General features: G+C 36.0%; 1 protein-coding gene across 4 annotated transcripts in view; it reads left to right on the forward strand.

The window, feature by feature from the left end:
• The window catches only part of RAD21L1 (RAD21 cohesin complex component like 1), a 29067-nt gene extending 5416 nt beyond the window's left edge, over window positions 1-23651 (forward strand). For 2 of the 4 annotated variants that reach the window (XM_041733108.1, XM_041733109.1), the window contains 10 exons: window positions 367-473; window positions 4233-4403; window positions 5525-5620; window positions 6807-6917; window positions 8590-8816; window positions 9055-9154; window positions 10210-10334; window positions 12237-12332; window positions 14653-14730; window positions 22806-23651. In XM_041733108.1, the coding sequence (XP_041589042.1) occupies window positions 367-473; window positions 4233-4403; window positions 5525-5620; window positions 6807-6917; window positions 8590-8816; window positions 9055-9154; window positions 10210-10334; window positions 12237-12332; window positions 14653-14730; window positions 22806-22994 (1300 nt within the window). In that variant the 3' untranslated portion in view covers window positions 22995-23651. The remainder of the gene's footprint in view (window positions 1-366; window positions 474-4232; window positions 4404-5524; window positions 5621-6806; window positions 6918-8589; window positions 8817-9054; window positions 9155-10209; window positions 10335-12236; window positions 12333-14652; window positions 14731-22805) is intronic. The other 2 variants (XM_041733110.1, XM_041733111.1) reach the window with 2 other exon arrangements.

Here is a 23651-nt window from a genome sequence, read left to right on the forward strand (position 1 = left end):
GAGGAAGAACTAATAAAGGAGATGGAAAAAGAGCAGCCAATGAGGTAGGAAAAAAATCAAGAGAAAGTAGACCAAGAGAAAACTGGGTTCCATTAGGGAATGAACATCTGTTTCAAATGTGGTTGGTTAGTGTAAGTAAGATAAGGACTGAGAATCAACCATTTGGATTTGACAACCTGGAGATCACTTGTATAGAAGCATGTATGGTACGTTAGTGTTTATAAATAATACTATTGAGGAAAAAAGTATTTTTATAATAAAACCTGTTTTTTGTTTTAGGGATTTGTGGGTTTTTTTTTTTCCAGTATACCACAAAATCCTTGAATTCTGTTCACATGTTTTTCTCAATCTTCTGTTTCTCCATAGTGCTATTGACGTTTCAGAACAGTTTACTCACAACCAAAGCAGACCGGAAGAAATCACACTTAGAGAAGATTATGGTAATGATCTACTTTTCCAAGCTGGGAGCTTTGGTGAGAATATTTGAGAAATTAAAGCTACAAGCTATAATCAATTATATTTGCATTTTTATACTGAAACAACGTCAATAGAAATAGCTATTTCTATGCCAATAGAATAAGACTCAGTCTTAGGCTATAAACTTCCCTTAGTGTACAATTATTTATTGAATACTTACTATATGTTAGGTGTTGTCGTAGGCATAGGCAGTACAAAGTTTGCAGAATCCTTTCCTGAAGGAGATTCAGGCAGGGAGATAGACATGCAAATAAACATTTGCTATAGTAACATATATATAAGGTTTTACATACGTGCTGCATATACTGCCTTCAAAATATGATAATTCCTCCAGTATATGATGATATCAATTGTAAAATAACATTTTAACATGGCTTGAGACTGCGGAGAAATATCACATGCTGAATACTTACTCATTGATTGTGAAACAGAAACTGTTGAGTGTATTTTAGAATTGAGCCATATAGTATTTTTTTTTCTGGCATTTACCTCTGTCTTGTGCCATGATATTATGTATATTTTGTGTTGGTCTGAAAACTCCATGATGATAAGATCTGTGTCATATTCATCTTTGACTCTCATATAGTGCCTGAAGCAGCATAGGAGAAGGATGACCTAAATCTGTGTTCGGTGAGGGTGGGTGGTCAAGGCAGTAATGCTTGAACTATATCTCTAACCTCCATTTCTCATCCTTACTCTCCCTCCATAACTCTCATGATCTATAGCTGTGTTCTTAAATGATCTGTGGGGACAGGACAAGTTGTATATAACTTTTGTTAATTTCCAGTCTGTCATGGAATAACACTTTGGTAAAACATTTAAAAATTGATTACTAGAAAAATTAAAAGTTTAAAATCAAAATATATGCTTCAATTTTTGTTATTGAATGCAACATATATAAAATTACTCTGTGGGAGATCCCTGGGTGGCGCAGCGGTTTGGCGCCTGCCTTTGGCCCAGGGCGCGATCCTGGAGACCCGGGATCGAATCCCACATCAGGCTCCCGGTGCATGGAGCCTGCTTCTCCCTCCGCCTGTGTCTCTGCCTCTCTCTCTCTCTCTGTGACTATCATAAATAAATAAAAATAAAAAAAAATTACTCTGTGAAATTGCTATAAAATATTCTAAATATTTACCTCTAATTTGTGTATTTACTCTGTCACAGTAAAGCACCAACCCACAGACCATACTTTGGGGTGTTTGGATTTCTTACTGTCTGTAACCCCAAGCCTTAAAATGTAATACAGTGGCAATTTTAATCTTATTTCCTACTGCCAAGATACTCTTTACACATTTCCCTGTAAATGCTATTATTCTTCTTTAGGCCTGAAACTTCGGGATCACTTAAAAATTTTTTTAATTAATTTATTTGAGAGAGAGAGAGAGAGAGAGAGTAAGCAGGATGGGGTAGGAACAGAGAGGAAAGGAGAGAGATGAATAAGGAATCTCAAGCAGACTCTGTACTCAATGCGGAGACCCATGCAAGGGCTCAGTCCTACAACCCTAAGATCATGACCCAAGCTGAAACCAAGCATCAGATGCCTAAATGACTGAGCCATCCAGGCACCCCTCTAGGATCACTTTTTACACTTTCTGTAAGCTTAATGCCAGTGCTGATTAACAACAACAAAAAAATTGGAAATGTCTCTTAGGTCTTCTATTTCCCTAGCCACCAATGTATATAACACCAGTACTGGGCCGCCTGATTGGCTCAGTTGATTAAGTGTCTGACTCTTGATCTCAGGGTCATTGTGTTCAAGCCCTGCACTGGGCTCCATGGTGGGCATAGAGACTACTTAAGAAAAAGAAAAAAAAGGTACTAAAGACCTGGAGTACTGTGATACCCTCCTATATATCTCCCAAGCTCTTCCTACATTTTATATATCTCTGCAAGAGCAATTGTCCTTAAATTCCTTTTTTTTTTTCATATCACATTCCTCTACTTGAGCACCTTGGGTCCCTATGACTTTAGAGACCCCTGCCTATCCTCAAGGCCCTCTACCAATTTATTACCTTCTTTGTTTTATCAACTTTGTTTTACTCTCACTACGACCTTTTGCTCAAGTTACAAAAAATATCTTATTAGGCAACCAGTACAATTTAGCTATTCTCAGACTGTGTCTCCTACAATTCAAAAAGAGGGAAGAACATGTTCTTAGTATACCAACAGACCTGAGTTTGAATAAGCTTTTTCTGTTGCCTTGCTGTGTGATATTGGGCAAATTACCTAGCTTCTCTGAGCTTTACTATCCTATTTGTAAAATTGGGATACTACTAGAACATCAGAGAGTTATTCCTCTTATTCCCTCCTTCAGTCTTTTTCACCAATAAGTGATTTTTATCTTCCTCAAAAACTAGCTGAAACTTAATGGTTTCTGGGAAGTGTTTAATATTAATCGATCCTATTCTGAGCTATAATACAAGATTGAAAGCAATAATTCTTTAATTTTTTTTGAGTAATCTCAGGGTATCATGATGCTCAGTGCTCAGAATATCGTGTCTGTTCATAAATGTTATTTTCTTATTGACCAAAGCTGGTTTTTCTTTTGGGAGCTTTTAAGCTGCTCCTGGAAGATGTGAACATGTTTTTAGGTTTTGGGGTGGGTAGTTGCTTTTTTTTTTTTAAGTCAGTCTTTTCTATTGAGCAAATCTTTAATCCAGTGCAGTGAAGGCTGCCTTTTTCAACTCTTCCTTTCTAGAAGATGTAGGCCTATAGAAGAATTTTAATATAAATGAAACTTAATTATTATTTTCTTTACTAACTAGCACTAACCAACATGAGTTGTTAGAGAGAGGGAAGAGAATACCAACATCTGTCTGACCTCTGGGTTTCAGATTCCTAGACCTAGAGATTCAAACCAAGAAAGGGAAAGAATATACATGTACAGGTGGCCAATCTGGAAGGAAGTCATTTTGAAGCAGGGGAGTTCATTTTATCTGCTATCAGTGTTTTAAGAATTTGCTCTCATAAATCACCATTTTACAAAATATTTCACCAGTGAAAATTCTAACACTGATACTATTACTGTGTCTGCTAGGTTCAGATCCTGGCTTTGTCATTAGGGTATAACTATGTGCAAATTCTAAAACCTTTTTGTGGACGTATTTCCTTTTCTGTGGACAATACAGATAATAATAGTATCTTCTGTTACATAATATAATGCACATAATAAGTACTCAATTAATGTTAGCATACTGGGTTTTGTCTTTTTCACTGCTGTATCTCCAACACCTAGCATATTTCCTAATACCCAGTCATTCAATAAAGATTTATTGCATGAATGTTGTAAGCCCATTCTTTAATATTTTACCTGCCTTTCCATTCCTAAGAAGACAGATATGCTCCTTATTTTCCAAATCTCCACTATGGATAAACAACACAAGCAATTACACTTGAAATAATATAAAATAATACTTAATCAAGCAGGACATGACCTATCTAACATAGAATAAAATCATTCTACTGTCAATACTAATTTCCCTTCTGGGAAATTATTAAACTGAACCACAACTAAAAATTCTATCCTAATGTTTTTTCCCTATTGTTTTGGAAAAAGTATTAGTCTAGAAATCCAGTCTCCACTGATTGATTAACTGAGTGACTTTAGTTGAACAATTCAAATATGTTTTTTAGCTCTCATTTTTCTTATCTGTAAAATGGAAGGGGCTATATAAGAAAATATATGAATTTCTGTCTAACCCCAAAACTCTATGTTTCTATGGCTAACTCAGTATTGATAATATATATTTATTTAGGGGAGGAACCTGAAATTCTCAGAAGACATAGCTTCTTTGATGACAACATATTGCTGAATTCCAGTGGTCCTTTAGCTGAACATAGTTCTGGAAGCCTCATTGGAGAAAAATCTCTGTTGTATGACAGTGGAGATGGATTTGGAGATGAAGGGGCTGCAGGAGAGATGATCGGTATGCTGTCTAATTATATAGAAGTTGGATATTTATTTCAATCATACTAGAATATATATTAATAGATTTATTAGACCAAACTAAAATTTCGGGTATGCCCCTGCATTTTTTACACAAGTTTTCAAAGTCTGTGATGTAGTTAAACATTTAGCGTAGGTCTAAGTGAATAGCCATCTAAGTACATTTTTCATATAGGATATAAAATACTGCTTGTTTTTATTTTTACAAATTCCTAAGTTTTAAGGGGAAAGGAGTGGAGTTAATATACTCCTCACAAAATATATTAGATCATATATTAGAAACATTGTTTTCCTTAACAGAAATTGTGAAACAGCTATTCTAAAGTATTTTTCCAACATTTTATATTATAAATATATTTTTATTATGATGTTATTATTATAAAATAATCCTAGAAATAGGGTAGACAAAAAATTGGGAAATCTAAATACACATATTTTAAAGATACTGATGGCTATATAACAAGTCTTTTTTTAATTCTCGGTTTACTTTATTTTTTTTTTAATTTTTATTTATTTATGATAGTCACAGAGAGAGAGAGAGAGAGAGAGAGAGAGAGAGGCAGAGACATAGGCAGAGGGAGAAGCAGGCTCCATGCACTGGGAGCCCGACGTGGGATTCGATCCTGGGTCTCCAGGATTGCGGCCTGGGCCAAAGGCAGGCGCTAAACCACTGCACCACCCAGGGATCCCCTCGGTTTACTTTAAAAGGCTGGTTATGGCAAACTTTTTGAAATTTCAAAACTGAAGAAACAGTGGTTCTTCTACCTTAGATCTCTAGCAAAGGGTTTTGAAAGCCTTTACTTCTTGATTTAAAATCTAAACATGGCTATGTAACAAGGTTACTATCTTGATATTAGTTTAGTAAATATCTCCTGAAATTAAACATCTATTTAATAAAGGAAAGGAAATGATATATATATAAAATTCTATATTATCCTGCTTAAAATGTGAGTCTATGTAACCAATCAAATCTATTTAAGTAGAGTTGATTCATTTTTGTAGCCCCTTACAATTCTTGTATACAATAATGTCAATAAATGTTTAGTGAACAAATGACAGATTCAACCCTGTATGACAAAAGTATTTATTGTGTTTTTCAAGATAATCTACTGCAAGATGATCAGAATATTCTGTTAGAAGACATGCATTTGAGCAGAGAAATTTGTCTGCCTCCTGAGCCTCCTGAAACTATAGCGGGTATGATGAAATCATCCTTTGTGTAGAAAGTGAACAGATAGGAATATTCAAATTAAGCCTTATAACTGTGCAGTCTAAGTAGCAATATAGTATAGTGAAAGATAATAAAGAATGTTGTCCCTCAAACTTCGAGTCTGACCCTAGACAATATGGAATAGAAAACTAGGCTCTGAGAAAGGTACAACAATGGTATTTAACCAGGATTGGGTTTATTTGGTATGAGAGCACATTTAAACACTCTGCCAAAAAAAAAAAAAACACTCTGCCAAAATACTATGTTTTTGAATTATTAAATAATATTTTTACCTGTTCAAAACATCATTAATGTTTGACATTAATATGGCTATTGATTATTCATATTATTAATTATTAATACTATATTGGCATTAATATAATTGGAAAATCCATATACCATTTGAGAAAAATTATAGATGTGGGGATATTTTCTACTTGAAATTCATGTGAAGGTCCTTCAAATTATTTGAAGTCTTTATGTCTGATTTTTCTTAAGAATTAAAACCATGAATAGCCCCATGTTGAGTCTTCACTTTTTTTGATGTTGCATTTCCCTCCTAACACAGAGTAGAAATTTAAAATGTGAAAAGAAAGGTGATACAAGTTTACTTAGGTTCTTTGTGGGTCAACTAATAATTATGTGATTTAACAGAATACAAGTTTTTTTTTTAAGATTTTATTTATTTATTCATGCAAGACCCAGAGAGACAGAGAGGCAGAGATACAGGCAGAGGGAGAAGCAAGCTCCACGCAGGGAGCCCAATGCAGAACTCAGTCCTGGGACCCCAGGATCATGCCCAGGCCAAAGGCAGGCACCAAACCACTGAGACACCCAGGGATCCCAGAATACAAGTTTTTTAGCAGACATATAATCAAATTTGTATCAGTCGTGTACTGTGGTTGCTACCACAGTATCTACTAAGTCCAACCTTAGATGTCACATGTGGAAAAGAAGGTGATGATACTTTATTCACTTAGACACTGGGCTCCAGACCATATAATCTCTTGTGTCTCTTCAACTATATTAAATACCTGATTCTAAAAATCAGATTTGGCTCCAGTTAGCATTATAAATCTTCAATTATCATTATCTTTTGCTTTTATTCTCATAAAAGCATCTAGCTTACACATAACCTTTTTTATAAAAATTATTTTATGGTGATGTTATTAGTGGAACCAGATTATCCAGAGTATACATGTCTACCTGAAAATGGAAAAATGGATGAAACCTCATTATCAACTGAAGAACAAGGATTTACCCTTGAACCAATTGATATTTCAGGTCAGATTCATTCGTGTTTTTGTTTTTGTTTTAAAGATTTATTTATTTATTTATTTGAGAGCAGGGGGTGGAGGGAGGGACTGAGGGAGAGGGAGACAGAGAATCTCAAGCAGACTCCCACTGAGGATGGAGCCCAACATGGGTCTCAATCTCATGACCCTGAGATCATGACCTGAGCTGAAATCCATAGAGTCAGCTGCTTAACTGACTAAGCCACCCAGGCTTAGTTGTTTTTACTTTAATGTAAATAAAAACAATGCTTAGTTGTTTTAAAAAACTTTTTTTTTTTATTTTTGATATACTACTATCTTATTTACCATGAGAAAATCTGTAAAATATTATAGGAGGTAGTCAACCCAGTAGTGACATTTGCAATACAAAAGGGAAAGAATGTGGAGGAAATTTGATGTGATCCTTTCATTGTAGTCAGTCCTGGTCAAACTATATACCCAGTTTGGGAAACTGGAAAATCTAAAATTGAGTTCAATGCCAGTAGTTACTGAATCATTACTCTCTGTTGGGCACAGAAATGAAGAAGACATAGTACCTGCTTTTAAGAGGCTCACAGTCTGATTGGGAAGATAGATAAACATGCAAATGAATATAAAGTAAGATGGAAAAAAAGGATCGGAAGAGACGCATATACCCTCTAACATTTAACCGCACACATATTTTTAGGAATAAAAGATAAATATGAATCTAATATAAACTTGACCTTGTAAGGACATCATACCTTTAGTAGGATAATTGATATGAATTTCAGTTATAAACTCAGGCATGCAAGAAACAAAGCATTCAAGTTTTTTTTCTTTATTGTATGCAACTCTGAACTTCTATCTCACTGGTTTGGCAAAAATTTGAGTCTGTATAGTTCCCCTGTGTTCCTTAAGCCATGTAGCATCCAAATTTGGGGGAGGGGTGTGGCAGGTGGAAAGTAAACTCTGGTCATCAGCCACAACAGTTTGTGGTACCCACTGTCCCAGCCTGAATAGCCTCTGGGGTCATCACACAGCCAGCCTTTCTGGAATCTTGTCATGTTCCCAGGATTTTACTAAGGCACATTAGCAGGCAGGTTACTCTTCCTTCTGGCTCCATCTGATCTTAGATCTTCACCCATTTTAGGAAATCTAACCCTCCCCCTTTATATCTTCATAAGGAAGAGCTTAACTTTTGTTTTTTACCTGGTAAATTTATCTAAAGGAGTGAAATCCTATGGGCCTAGTTACCTACTTGGAATTTGTATATGAATTTCAATGGAGGAGAGAATTTCAATGGAGGAGAGAAAAATATACTGGAAAAATACAAATTAATGTTTCAAAATATCCTGTTATATGAATATTTTAGGGAACTTCAAAAAACTGAGCAACTTCACTCTCATTATATCCTCTGCTCCACATTTCCTCAGTTGTCTACCTGCTAGGTAAACAGTGTTCCTCCTAAGCACTTTGAAGGAACACTTTATAAAAGGCATCAACTGTTGGCTGTTCAAATACTGTACAGCTGTGCAAAAACCTTGTGAAGCATAATTTTTCAGTAGAGAGAAAAAGATTTTCTTCCCATGGCAATTCCGTAGGTTGCATTGTGGTAAACGTGTCTTAGATATGCAGTGCCTAGAATATCATTTTACAGAGCTGTACAACCAATCACATTTATGCCTATTTCTTATATTTAGACATTGCTGAGAAAAGAAAAGGCAAAAAGAGAAAGTTGCTCATAGATCCAGTCAAAGAGATCAGTAGCAAAATTATGCATAAACAGCTTACTTGCTTTACCGACACACTCATGGTTTTGGAACTTGCTCCTCCTACCCAAAGATTGATGATGTGGAAGAAAAAGGGAGGAGTGGACACACTTCTGTCAACTGCTGCCCAGGATTTGACTCATGCTGAACTGAAGATGGTAATAGTTTCCACCTTTTTACATAGGTGCAGTGTTTGGTTATAAATAAATAAATACATATTTATATTCATATATACAACAGAATATAAACTTGTAAAAAATACCCCTTTTCTTTTGAGTTAATTTGCTTGATATGTGCGCATGAATTATAGTTTTCACTTTTTAGCATTTGTGCTTATATTTTATTGAATTGTTTCACTTGTGCAAAAGCAAGAAATACAAATGTATATTTTTACAGTTGTTTACAAAATGCTTTCTGTCCTCTGGCTTTAAACTTGGAAGAAAATGGATACAGAAGGAATCAGTAAGGGAAGAAGTAGGAAGTGAAAACATAATAGGTGAGACATACTAACTGTTGGTATTGAGGGGGATGTTGTAGAAACAAAATGTCATTTTACATTTCAAAATGAAGATGGGATCTAATTCCACATTCCCAAGTATAAATGCCATCTCTGTAAGGGTATTTCAACTTAAAAGAAATTTTTACATCAGCATTGCCATTTTTTGCTTTGCAGATTAATTTTTGTTCAACAAGCTACATTAAAAAGATGAAGTATATATACTATGTGGATCCTTCCTAATCTCTCTCCTTCCTACCTCCCTGATCCATATAGGCAGTATTCATAAACCTTCAACAGATATAACTATTTTACCTAGTAGGGTAATGTTTCACTTTAAGACAGTTAACATGAGGGCAGCCCTGGTGGCTCAGCGGTTTAGCGCCACCTTCGGTCCAGGGCATGATCCTGGAGACCCAGTCCCACGTCAGGCTCCCTGCATGGAGCCTACTTCTCCCTCTGCCTGTGTCTCTGCCTCTCTCTCTCTCTCTCTCTCTCTCTCTGTGTGTGTGTGTCTCTATGAATAAATAAATAAAATCTTTAAAAAAAAAGACAGCTAACATGAAAAGTCACCTAGTGATGAGAATAGCATTTTAGCAATGCAATTAGCCTGAGACATAGATATTTCCATTCACCTGGAGGATACACAGAGTATTAATAATTGCTTATTATTATTGTGACTATTATAAAGGAATAATAAAGCCACCTTTGGTAGTGGGTGAATCTGTTTCCTGAGCACCTGTCCTAAAGGCATTAAATTCTGCTGAACAATACACCAAGATGGGCTTGAACTATCCATATTGTCTTGTAAGTGTTGTGTGGGAGTGAGTGCGGAGGAGATAGTTGGTGGAGGATGGGAAATGGAGACGATAAGAAGCAGACAAGGAGAAAAAGAAGATAAATATGTGAGACTTAAGAAACTATAAGAACGTTTATACCCTTTGCCCAAATTCTTGGATTCCAAGTTTTCTGTTGGAAGCTTTCTTTTGTAATAACCATATCCCAAATTTGACAGATATTTTGGTGAAATCATCTTTACTTCCTTAATAATTCAGAGACCTCCAAGATGGAAGAGCCAAATTCCCAGCAAGACTTAAATCAATCAAAAGCTTGGAAGGATGTGATTAATGGATCTAAGTGTAGTTCTCATGAAGATATCAATAAAAATTTTAATTCTGAGGTAAGTTAAAGAAAAATCACAAAAATATTATTTTTCTGACACAGAGTGAAGGAACCTTGAGACTCCGGTATGTCTTCTTACATTTATAGTTTATATTTCATCTTATGTTATTCTGTAATTTGTTTAGTAAGTGGCAGTACTAAGTAAAGCATCTACAGGACAGTATTTTCTAGAAGTTTTGGATAGTAAATCACAAGATAAGTAGTTTCATACTGAAATATTTTACATAGTACATCAAATAAATGAATGTACTTGAATCTGATTATAGTCTACCAGGCCCCACATTCAGTATATCATGGAACTTTTTAGGACTCTAGACAGTGCACCTATGTTGTTTCTGATCATAAATTCACTCTTCTCACCTCTAAGGCTGCGTTTTAGACCTACCTTAACCCTGAATTCAAAAGATTATCTAAAGACCCATGACTAAACAAAAATTTTTAAAAATTTAATTTGAAGATGTAATTTTTATTAAAAAAACATAATTATTTAAGAACATGGTTGGAAACAATGTGCTTTAAAATATTTTCCCCATTGTCACTTTGGTGGTTGTACAAATGTAAATATTATAGGCAAACCAGATAAAAATAAACTGGTGCTTTTCTGGTTTGTTTCACCATCACTGTATTCTGATAATTATTCAGGGAATTCAAAGTCAATCCACACTGGAAGTGAATGCCATTGGAAGGAAGGACAATTTCATAATGCATTAAAATAATGTATTTTACTATATATTTGATAGTACACTAGATATTGAGATACTGGGTTGCCAGTACTACTATCTTTCTTATTTGGGCTCAAGCATTTCTTAGAGTGTACTTACTGAAAATTATGATAGATAAGCTTGTTTAGTTCATGATTTTTTTAACATATTATCAAAATATATTTTCCCAAGTGCTTGAATTAAAGAGATTGACGTACAATTCTATTGACCCTCTTAACTCTACTCTGTATTTATGCTTTAAGCTTCAATTCCATTCTTCTACTACTTCCAAAAATGGTGGACAGTTGTGAAATATAATCAGGAAAGGGAGCACATTGGCAGGACAGAAAAATTTTGATTCTGATTAATCATTTTCAAATCTTTATAAAACATTTGTGTAAAGTAACTACAAAATTGAAAGTACCTAAAATGTAGAATATTCATAGAATTTAAAAGAGAAAAAACATAATTCTCGACAAATATGTAGATTGAAGAATAAAATGCAGCTCCTTACATTTACTAAAATGTTAAACCAGGAAATTAAAAATCAAGTAAGCTTTGTTGTAGGAAGTTCCTAACTTGAAGACTGGTTAAAGATGAAAAGGGGGCTGACACTTCTGTAACGATGAAAAAAGGTGATAATAAGGAATGGAGAATTTCTTGCTTTCTCTTTTTCCTTTTTCCCTTATGCCTTTGCTCCCCTTCCAGAGGGCACAGTTTTTCTTCCCTTTTGCCAGTGACAGCTCCAGCAGTGGTGGCAAGAATCTCATCATGGCTCTACATAAACATATTAATATCCCTTCCCCCACTTTCAGCACTGTTTAGAGTTCTCCCTCTGCCACCTGGTACTGGCATGAGGATAAAGGTGGTGGCTAGACAAAATGCTTCAAAAGAAAATGGTCTCAGTCACACAGCCATGAAGGTGTTTGATATGAGGTCTACAGTGGTGAAGGAAGTAGGAGAGGAAAAAATAGGCAGCCAAGAGGGCAAGGATGTGCCAGTTCTTCATTTGTGGGAGACATATGGAAAACAGAGGCTATCGGGGAGAGTTCAGAAATAATATTTTGTGAATGCAGGTAACATTTTAAACTAGTTTTAGAAATGAGCATTTATGTGATTAAAGCATTTAACAAAATAAAATTGTTCCTGTGATTACTACTACTGTGACGACTTACCTGTCTTTCCCTAATTTGCTTTAGCAAGTTACTGTTGAACTGGTCTCTTCGGCTGCTGAAGAATCCTCTCTAATGAATGCTATGTTAGCACAAGAAATTGAGAATTGTCCAGTGGAGCTGGTAAATATATGCATAGTCTTGAGAATGTTCTTAAAAACTTTGTTCCTAAATAGTTATCACTTTATTTATACCTAAAAATTGGTCTTAGAGCTATGGTGTTACTTTCTAGAATTATTTAAATTAGTGATCTCAACAAAGAGATGTGTCAGTAGTTTGATAAAACGTACTCAGAATTGCTCTGACCTATTTTTCTTTCTTTAACTTCTTCTGAAACCTCAAATAATTTTAAAGAAAATTGTGAGATTTTTACGTTATCAAAGTTAGTCATAGGTTAAAAATACTGAGAACGCTATTTAATCTTATTACAGCTTTAAAGAAGCAGAGCTATAATAGAGCATCCTAGGGCATTTTAAATTTTACTTTATTTACAAAAACAAACAAACAAACAAACAAGAAACAAAAACAAAACATCACATTTTTTTTCCCAAAACTTTGTATGGCTCAAGGTCTATATCTGTCCAAGATTTCTAGAAATCAGAAAAAGAAAGTCTACTCAAAGGACCACAATTCAATAGCAAAGCCAGAAATGATATCTGACTCACCTGGCTCCATACGTGTCATGTTCTTATTTCTCCAGTCCTTGTTCCACAGTGCTGAAAGCATTTTTAAGATTGTAATGAATTTTAGCAAAATTTTCTTATTGAATAATGTCAAAATAGCTATTAATGCCAGATGCTAGTTTGTTCTTAAGTAAATTATCTTTATAATGAGTTCCAAGACTATTAGATTCCTTTTTCATATATAGAAAACAAACTGAATTCTCTGGATAATCTAGGACAGGATTACCTGAACTTTTTACCTGAAACATACAAACAGCTCAGCCAGAAGTGGGTTGATTCATTTTCGCCTCTTTGCTTCTGTAGACACAGGTTATTTTCATACATAGTCAAGCAAACCACAACACAGCACAAGTTCAGCTGTTTTAATAATCCACTGGGCTTTCCACACAATGTATTCAGCTGTAGGATGTCCAGATAGATCAAGTAGATAGGCTTTAGCAGAGTGCACAGACTATTTTTTCTGAGCCTCTTCCTGGTTAGTTTAGTTGTACAATTATAGGTCAAGCTGCAATCTCATGGATCTTTAACAAAGAGTTGGGCCATTGCTCTTTATATTTGAAAAACAGCATTTGTGTATTTAACAATATAATAAATGTTAGTAATTGGGTGAACTCATTTATCCCAGGGCAGACCAGAAAGAAATAAAAATAAATTGTGCCTGGAGGAATTTGGAAAACTCTTCAGAATAAAATGACCATATTTTCAGGTCATTCCCTTTGGAATTTAAGAGAGGAGTCTATCTAGGCAGGACCAGGAAGCCAGTATAGCTGGAGGAATGAGGTCTCGGCAGTCAGTCCCCTTAGCTTCAAATGATTCAAAATATTATGCAGAATATTCTGGAACTTTCTGAAATCATTTTGGAGTCTGTGAAATTAAAAACAGAGGAGAGTCTGGGCTCCAAAGGTACATGTAAAGTGACACTTGACAAACAGTGCACCTGTGGTAAGGATGATTGTATGGTCAGAGCTAGCCTAAGAAAAATTATAAAGTAGGTCAGATCGGTGCCACCTTCCTACCCTCCGCCCTCCCCTCACCCCCCACACTTTGTAGACTTGTTCTTTTGTCAGATTCATCAGCACCTTTCCTATGCCCGGTTCTGTTCTTAGCTCATAAAGTGTCAGTTGATAAGAACTTAGAGTGAGTTCCTGTGAAGGGATTTCAACTTGACAATTTTTAAATATTGAGGTGTTTCTGAAGGTGGCTAAATTTTAAAGACTGGAAAGAATGAATCTATTCAGATAATATGACAGGAAGTGGGTTGATCTTTTTTGGACAAGTTGCCCTTAAAATCAAAAAGGTTGTAACTCAATTGTACACAGATTGCCAAATATCACTTATTAATCTTCTGTATCACCAGGTAAGTTCAGATAAAGGCCTTTATAAGGCTGTTTTTCTATAGCTTTATGTTTATTTCTGTCAACCCAGTTCAAATGACCAGAGCTAGGATAGTCCTAACCAAAAGTCACTGCCAATTTTACTTTTGAAATTAAGGACACAGGGCCCTTGGATGTACTACCAATAAAGACTGCAGAATCTCCTACTGGAGCCCCTCATTGCCTTGGTAGCTTATATATAATCCTGGAAAGATTGATCTATATTTGTATGTTTCCAATTCTCTCCTTTATCGGACTATATAAGCTCCTTATTTGGCAGTATCCAGTGTTATAATTGGGTTTCTTGTAGCAACTATATGCTTGGTAAATAGTAAGCATTTGGTAAAATTTGTTTAAAAGGAAATATTTTATCAATCATTCAAACAGGAGTCATCGGGGAATGAACAAAGTATTGATACAGAGAGATGGAATCGAAGAATCCTACAGATGTTAAATAGTTTGCGGGTAAGGTGGTAGGGTCTGTCAATCCTATTTTTGTTTTTAAAAATAAATAAAATTTTGGCTTCAATCTTCTAGACATTAATAAAAATGAAGACATCTTCGTTTTGTTGTTTGTTGTTGTTGAGACCAAATTCCACTAGAAGGAAGTGATTTTGAGCACTGTACCCAGGGTAACTCTGGGAGTTTGTTGGTGCCTGTATATTCTAATCAACTTCTTACCTATACTCCTGCCCCTAAGACATCTAGTGTATGTCCCATTCTTGTCTTTAGCAAGCTATCAACTATATGGAACTAAGTTTATAATAATTTAAGAGTAAAAACAGTTAATTGTAAAATTTAACTTATATTTTGGGCCATCTGGGTGGCTCAGTCAGGTAAGTGTCTGAGTTTTGATTTTGGCTCAGGTCATGATCTCAAGGTAGATAGAGGACCCCATCAGGCTCTGTGCTGGGCATGGAACCTGCTTGGAATTCTTTCTCTCCCTCTCCCTCTCCCCCTTCCAATTCCCCCCCACCCCCACTTTCACCCTCTCTCTCAAAAATTTAACTTCTATTTTTATCAAAATACATGTATATAATTTTAAAGTTCAGTAGTTCTATGTATAAGGCTGAGAAGGAAACACAGAATTTTTATCCTACCTTCTTTATTCTTAAATCCTGCTCACCAGAGGCAATTACATTAAGCTGTTTCTTTTAGTATTTATGTCTATATTTCTTTTTTTAAGATTTTATTTATTTATTTGAGAGAGAGATAGCAAGAGAGAGCCAGAAAGAGCACAAGCATGAGGGAGAAGCAGACTCCTTGCTGAGCAGGGAGCCCAGTGTGGGGCTCAATCCCAGGACCCTGAGATCATTACCCAAGCCAAAGGCAAAGGCTTAATCAACTGAACCACCCAGGTGCCCCTGTATTTATATTTCTAATTTTATGTTCTTACTGTTCTTTCTTGATATTTCAGCTTTTAAGTTTTATCTGTTGACTTCTTTCAACATGAAATGAAAATTTAGTTTAGTTATAGCTTTGCTACTGCAGTCTGTTTTTAGCACAGTATTCAGTGTTTACAGTGTTAAAATAGTTATGATGCAGGTTTGATTTTGATAGACAGCCAAAATATCAATGTTTTAAAAAGATAAAATATAATCTGGTATGACCACTATACTCACAAAGTTGTCAGACCTAGGTAGGTTACCTTTATCTCATTTTCTTTATTCTCAGGATCAAAAATGGCTAAGTACCCAACACATCTGCATTCCATTCAGCAGCAAAATTTCTTTTAAGGGTACAACCAGAAATTCTTTGTATCACTTTTCACATTTCATTTGGCCCAGCACATAGTCACCGTGACACATCTAGTTGGGAAATGTAGTCCTTATCTGGCAACCTTGGGCCCAGGTAATAATTCTGTTACTATAAAAGAAGACAGGAATGGATATTAAGGGATAATCAGCTGTCACTGCTACCAAGACTATGCAAAAATTAGTGTAATTACATTTCTTGTCAACTTTATCATTTTTTGTTGTTGTTTTTTGTTGGTTTCTTTTATTTTCTTTTCTTTTTTTTCTTTCTTTTTTTTTTTTTTTTTTTTTTTTTGGTTAATCATTGCCTCGTTTTTCCCATTTGCTTAGGGTCTATCTATATACTCATCCTTAATTCTTTTCTTAAATTCTCTGACAACATAATGAAACCCCTCTTAGGATGGTCAAATTGTATCAATTGATTGATCAGTTTCAGTTTGTTTTCTTGAAGATACTCCTTCCAGAGCTCATCATCGTCTTGTTCTGATTAGACTAGCTACTCTTTTTTTTTTTTAATTTATTTTTTTTATTATTAATTTTTATTGGTGTTCAATTTACCAACATACAGAAAAACACCCAGTGCTCATCCTGTCAAGTGTCCACCTCAGTGCCCGTCACCCATTCCCCTCCAATACCCGCCCTCCTCCCCTTCCACCACCCCTAGTTCGTTTCCCGGAGTTAGGAGTCTTTATGTTCTGTCTCCCTTCCTGATATTTCCCAACATTTCTTTTCCCTTCCTTTATAACCCTTTCACTATTATTTATATTCCCCAAATGAATGAGAACATACACTGTTTGTCCTTCTCCGATTGACTTACTTCACTCAGCATAATACCCTCCAGTTCCACCCACGTTGAAGCAAATGGTGGGTATTTGTCGTTTCTAATTGCTGAGTAATATTCCATTGTATACATAAACCACATCTTCTTTATCCATTCATCTTTCGATGGACACCGAGGCTCCTTCCACAGTTTGGCTATTGTGGCCATTGCTGATAGAAACATCGGGGTGCAGGTGTCCCGACGTTTCATTGCATCTGAATCTTTGGGGTAAATCCCCAACAGTGCAATTGCTGGGTCGTAGGGCAGGTCTATTTTTAACTCTGAGGAACCTCCACACAGTTTTCCAGAGTGGCTGCACCAGTTCACATTCCCACCAACAGTGTAAGAGGCTTCCCTTTTCTCCGCATCCTCTCCAACATTTGTTGTTTCCTGCCTTGTTAATTTTCCCCATTCTCACTGGTGTGAGGTGGTATCTCATTGTGGTTTTGATTTGTATTTCCCTGATGGCAAGTGATGCAGAGCATTTTCTCATGTGCATGTTGGCCATGTCCATGTCTTCCTCTGTGAGATTTCTCTTCATGTCTTTTGCCCATTTCATGATTGGATTGTTTGTTTCTTTGGTGTTGAGTTTAATAAGTTCTTTATAGATTTTGGAAACTAGCCCTTTATCTGATATGTCATTTGCAAATATCTTCTCCTATTCTGTAGGTTGTCTTTTAGTTTTGTTGACTGTATCCTTTGCTGTGCAAAAGCTTCTTATCTTGATGAAGTCCCAATAGTTCATTTTTGCTTTTGTTTCTTTTGCCTTTGTGGATGTATCTTGCAAGAAGTTACTGTGGCCGAGTTCAAAAAGGGTGTTGCCTGTGTTCTCTTCTATGATTTTGATGGACTCTTGTCTCACATTTAGATCTTTCATCATTTTGAGTTTATCTTTGTGTATGGTGAAAGAGAGTGGTCCAGTTTCATTCTTCTGCATGTGGATGTCCAATTTTCCCAGCACCATTTATTGAAGAGACTCTCTTTCTTCCAATGGATAGTCTTTCCTCCTTTATCGAATATTAGTTGACCATAAAGTTCAGGGTCCACTTCTTGGTTCTCTATTCTGTTCCATTGATCTCTGTGTCTGTTTTTGTGCCAGTACCACACTGTCTTGATGACCACAGCTTTGTAGTACAACCTGAAATCTGGCATTGTGATGCCCCCAGATATGGTTTTCTTTTTTAAAATTCCCCTGGCTATTCGGGGTCTTTTCTGATTCCACACAAATCTTAAAATAATTTGTTCTAACTCTCTGAAGAAAGTCCATGGTATTTTGATAGGGATTGCATTAAACGTGTAAATTGCCCTGGGTAACATTGACATTTTCACAATATTAATTCTGCCTATCCATGAGCATGGAATATTTTTCCATCTCTTTGTGTCTTCCTCAATTTCTTTCAGAAGTGTCTATAGTTTTTAGGGTATAGATCCTTTACCTCTTTGGTTAGGTTTATTCCTAGGTATCTTATGCTTTTGGGTGCAATTGTAAATGGGATTGACTCCTTAATTTCTCTCTCTTCAGTCTCATTGTTAGTGTATAGAAATGCCATTGATTTCTGGGCATTGATTTTGTATCCTGCCACGCTACCAAATTGCTGTATGAGTTCTAGCAATCTTGGGGTGGAGGCTTTTGGGTTTTCTATGTAGAGTATCATGTCATCGGCGAAGAGGGAGAGTTTGACTTCTTCTTTGCCAATTTGAATGCCTTTAATGTCTTTTTGTTGTCTGATTGCTGAGGCGAGGACTTCCAGAACTATGTTGAATAGCAGTGGTGAGAGTGGACATCCCTGTCTTGTTCCTGATCTTAGGGGAAAGGCTCCCAGTGCTTCCCCATTGAGAATGATATTTGCTGTGGGCTTTTCGTAAATGGCTTTTAAGATGTCGAGGAAAGTTCCCTTTATCCCAACACTCTGAAGGGTTTTGATCAGGAATGGATGCTGTATTTTGTCAAATGCTTTCTCTGCATCTAATGAGAGTATCATATGGTTCTTGGTTTTTCTCTTGCTGATATGATGAATCACATTGATGGTTTTACGAGTGTTGAACCAGCCTTGTGTCCCGGGGATAAATCCTACTTGGTCATGGTGAATAATTTTCTTAATGTGTTGTTGGATCCTATTGGCTAGTATCTTGTTGAGAATTTTTGCATCCAGACTAGCTACTCTCTAGGTCTTTTTCATATTTTTGTCCTGAGGCATTCCTTTATCATAACATGAGAATTCCTTTGTCTTTTTCCTATATTAGTTTCTCTATTTCTCGATGCTTTGATCTTCCTTCACCTTAAATATTTTGGTGGTTAACATCCTCTCATATAATTTCCTGAGATAAAGAGTACACCGGAAATAGTCACCCTATATACAGGTGTGAAAATTTCTTTATTTTACCTGTAACTTGATTGGATATCTCTGAACATAGTTTGAAAATAGTATCTTTCAGATGTTGAAGGTTTTGTAACATATCTAGGCTTTTTGTATTGTTACTGAAAAGTTAGATGCTGCTTGGTTGGCAATCCTTTGTGCGTGACCTTGATTTTTTCTCTAGAAACTTTTAGATCTTTTCTTTATTTGTAGTGGTCTGAAATTTCATGATGATGTGTTTTGATATGGGTCTTTTTTTATTTATTGTGCTGAGCATGTAATGGGTTATTTATTCTGAAAGTTCATGTCCTTGAATTCTAGGAAACTTTATTGTATTTCTTAGATTTCTTCCTTGTTGTTAATCTGTTCTTTCTGGATTGCCTACAGGTCAAATGTTGGATCCCCTGAATTGTACCTTTAATTTTTAAAAAATCTTTTATCCCCTTATATTAATTCCCTTTGTCTTTTTATTTTTTTTCTACTCCTTAGAAAATTTCTTCAACTTTACCTTCCAGTTTTTATTGAATTTTATTTCTGCTTTTACCTTTTTTGTCTTCCAGGAGTTTTTTCTTAGTTATTAATTGTTCTTTTATTTTGTAGCATTCTAATCTTTTCACTTATTTAGTTTTTTAACAGCTTTTTGAGGTATTATTAAGATACAATAAACCACACCTATTTGAAGTATGCAGTAGATAAGTTTTGACATTATGTATATACCTGTGAAACCATCACTACAATCAAATTAGTGAACATATATATCTACAACTCCAAAAAGTTTCCTTGTGCCTCTTGATCATTCTTTGTCCCATCTCTCCCACTGGTTTCCCTCCTCCCTCCCCAAGCAACCACTAATGTGCTTTCTTTCAATAATAATCCTTACATGTTTTATGGATACAGAATCTTCTCTTTCATAAGTTATAGTTTTCTTCTGGTCCTTGCAGTGTCTCTGTTTGCTTAGTGATTCTCTTGAATGTATTCTTTTTTTGGTCTTGAATGTTAGAAATTATACCCAAATGTCTGGTAGATCTTTGGTTATCTGTTCTTATTTAGGAGTGAGATAGCAAAGAAGTGCCTGAGTGGTGCAGTTGGTTGAGCACCCAACTGTTGGGTTTTGGCTCAGGTCATGATCTCAGGGTTGTGAGATCGAGTCCCACCTTGGCTCTGTGCTCAGTAAGGAGTCTGCTTAAGATTCTTTCTTCCTCTGTCTCTGCCCCTCCTACTCGTGCTCTCTCTCTCTTTCTCTCAAATGAATAAATAAATCTTCAAAAAAAAAGTGAGATAGCAAAAATCAGATTGGAAGTTATATAAGCAAGGGTGGGCCTTGGAGACTTAGTCTTTATAGTGAGATAATTGGGTGGTACCCCCCCACATACACATACTTGCTCCCAAACATGCACCATTATCTGTATCCCCTCCCTCCCCATGGTCCGTTTTCCCAGCTAAATCAAATCTATTGCCTAGGAGATATAAGCATGATGCTGGTGGTTTAGGAACTGAGGAGAGACCTTTGCTATCTCATTGTATAGTGTGTAGAATTTCACTTAACTCCCAGCTTGTGGTATGACACTTCACCATCCACAGTTGCCTGGCATTCCAATTCTAGAGTCTCAGTGGTTGGAAGCTCTAGAAAGGCAACCTTCTGCCTCCTGGTAGAGTTGTGGTCTCCTGGTTCAGTGAAGTGGTGGGGTGGACCTGAGAGTGTAACTCCTCCCAAGCAGACTTTTGAGGAATTCTTGTCTCCATTTTATAACATACTATTGCCTGTAATACCTGAGCTTTTCCAAGGTTCTATAGCTCACACTGGCTTGCTTTTTGCTGTCTTTCTTCCTTGCTGGCAATTAGGTTTTAACTTTCTCTACTCTGCTAAGTCAGTCTGTCTTTCACTTTGTCTGTATCTCCTTCCTTTGTCACCTTTTATTCTTTTACCTTTATTTTATTTTATTTTATTTTAAAGATTTTATTTATTCATTCATGAGAGACACACACAGAAAGAAAGGCAGAGACACAGGCAGAGAGAGAAGCAGGCTCCATGCAGGGAGCCCGATGTGGAACTCGATCCTGGGTCTCCAGGATCACGACCCGAGCCAAAGGCAGGCGCTCAGCCGCTGAGCCACCCAGGTGTCCCTTACCTTCATTTTAGAGGCGTTTCTGGAGGGAACAGAATAAATAAGCACATGTGGTTCACTCTTGCATATTTGTCCCCTTGGGGTGTTTTTCAAAAGAGTTCTTGAAATTGAAAAGGCTGCCCCTTGAGGCGCCTGGATGGCTCCATAGGTTAAGTATCTGCCCTCAACTTCAGGTCCTAATCTCAGGGTCCTGATGTCAGGCTCCTGGGATCAAGCCCTGCATTGGGCTCCCTGCTCTGAAAGGATTCTGTTTCTCCCTCTCCCTCTGCCCCTTCCCCTGCTGGTGCTTTCTGTCTCTGAAATAAATAAAATCTTTTTTAAAAAAGAAAAGGGTGTCCCTCTTCTCTCCCAGGGAAAAAAGCCAGTCAATCACATCTTGTCTCCTCAAGAGGGATTAAGTAAAGGTTTGGCATGCCATCTCTGAAAGGCTGCTGGTACTGGTCCACTTCTTTTGTTGAGATAAAGTATGATAAACTAATTTATTAATTTGCTAAATATTGTGGACTAACCCAAAAAAACCTGTATATGGTATTTCTAAAAATGCTTCACAGCTAAGCTACAAAGGAGTAAAATTCTCAAGGGATAGTGGCCCATATTCATTACAGTATTTCTAACTAAAAAAAACTATACTGTACTTCTATTCTAGAACTCTGATTCCAAGTACTAGGCTTCACAAAAGGAGTTATCTTCATCCATAATTAAATACTTTATTGCATCTCAATTTTTTCTAATAGGTTCATGGGTGCCTTAAGCTTAATCCAACATTTTTTAATATGTGCCAAGAAACTGGGAGATGTTTAGATAGTCATATTCCTCTACCACTAAGATATATAAATGTAATTTTACATTTATCACTATAGTTGTTTATAGTCAACCCCACCTCTCAGTACCTTTAAGGAAAAGAAGCTGATAATTTTCATTGTATTTGAAGCCTCTCAAACTCCTGTGGATTGTTTTCTGCCTGCAAGCGTAAACTAACTGCACTTTCCACAAGAGCCATTTATGTTAACATCAAATTTTAGATCTTGTCAAAGATCTAACATTTGTATAACACATCAGAAATTTGTATAACACTTTAGGAGTTCTTTTGCATGTATTTTTTCAATGAACCAAGCTTATACTTAATGACCTATAATGTTTTTTAAGTTTACTAATGAGTCATTTGCATTTTTCCATCTTAGGGTTTCACACTTATCAAAAATATCAGTATTTTATTTATTATGCATCCACAGTCTGCTGTACTTTTATTTTATTTTTTTTAAAGATTGTATTTATTCATGAGAGAGAGAGAGAGAGGCAGAGACACAGGCAGAGGGAGAAGCAGGCCCGCCCCATGCAGGGACCCCAATGTGGGACTCGATCGGGGGATCACGACCCTGGGCCGAAGGCAGATGCTTAACCACCGAGCCACCCAGGCATCCTCTGCTGTACTTTTAATGATGCTGTTTCTCTTTCCTTTCTTCTTTTCTGATTATTTTCCCAGGAATCCAACAGGATGGGAATGCAGTACTTTAGTCTGATGAAGCTCTGCAGAAATAGTGACCGGAAACAAGCTGCTGCCAAATTTTATAGCTTTCTTGTCCTAAAAAAACAGCAGGCTATTGAGCTGAGCCAGAGTGCTCCCTATGCAGATATTATAGCTACAGTGGGACCAATGTTCTATGAAATGTGAAGGAAATCGAGAACATGCAGATTTATGTAATCATTGGAATCTCTGTGTAGATTGTTCGATTTAATGCAGAACCTGTCTGGAAGCAGCTAAAGGTCCGATCTGTTTCATCTATAGGCTGATTCCTATTTCCTCTTTGTAAATTCAGAATAATCATCGCCAGAATTGGAAACCTATATGCTTACAGAAAAACTTAATTGTAGCTAAGTAATATTTTTAACTTAGCTAACTTGAATGTATAGTATTTACCATTTCCCTAACTTGAATGTTGCATTTAGAATACGTTTTTAAAATACTATGCACCTTCAAAAAACATTTAAGGATATTTTTAAAAGTCATTTTACATTGAATTATTTACTTAAATTTTACGAGACTAATTAACAATTAATACTTTCTTGCTTTCCCCCCAATAGACAATAATTTATTTGATTCTACAATGCAAATAATCCTTGATTTGACCTACTGCCATGGTTTTTAATCTAATATCTGAATTGAAAGTTCTAAAATTCATCTTTGTTTTAAATTATTGAAGTCTATTTATAGTTCATTTAACATTTTTACTATTATTTAATGATTATTATAGCTACCATTCATGTGTCAGCAAAATTAAATCTTCTTATGTTAAAAAATTAGTAGACACTTGTTTAGCATGTTGTCTGC

The sequence above is a fragment of the Vulpes lagopus genome, chromosome 18, assembly GCF_018345385.1.
Source record: "Vulpes lagopus strain Blue_001 chromosome 18, ASM1834538v1, whole genome shotgun sequence".
NCBI lineage: Eukaryota > Metazoa > Chordata > Mammalia > Carnivora > Canidae > Vulpes > Vulpes lagopus.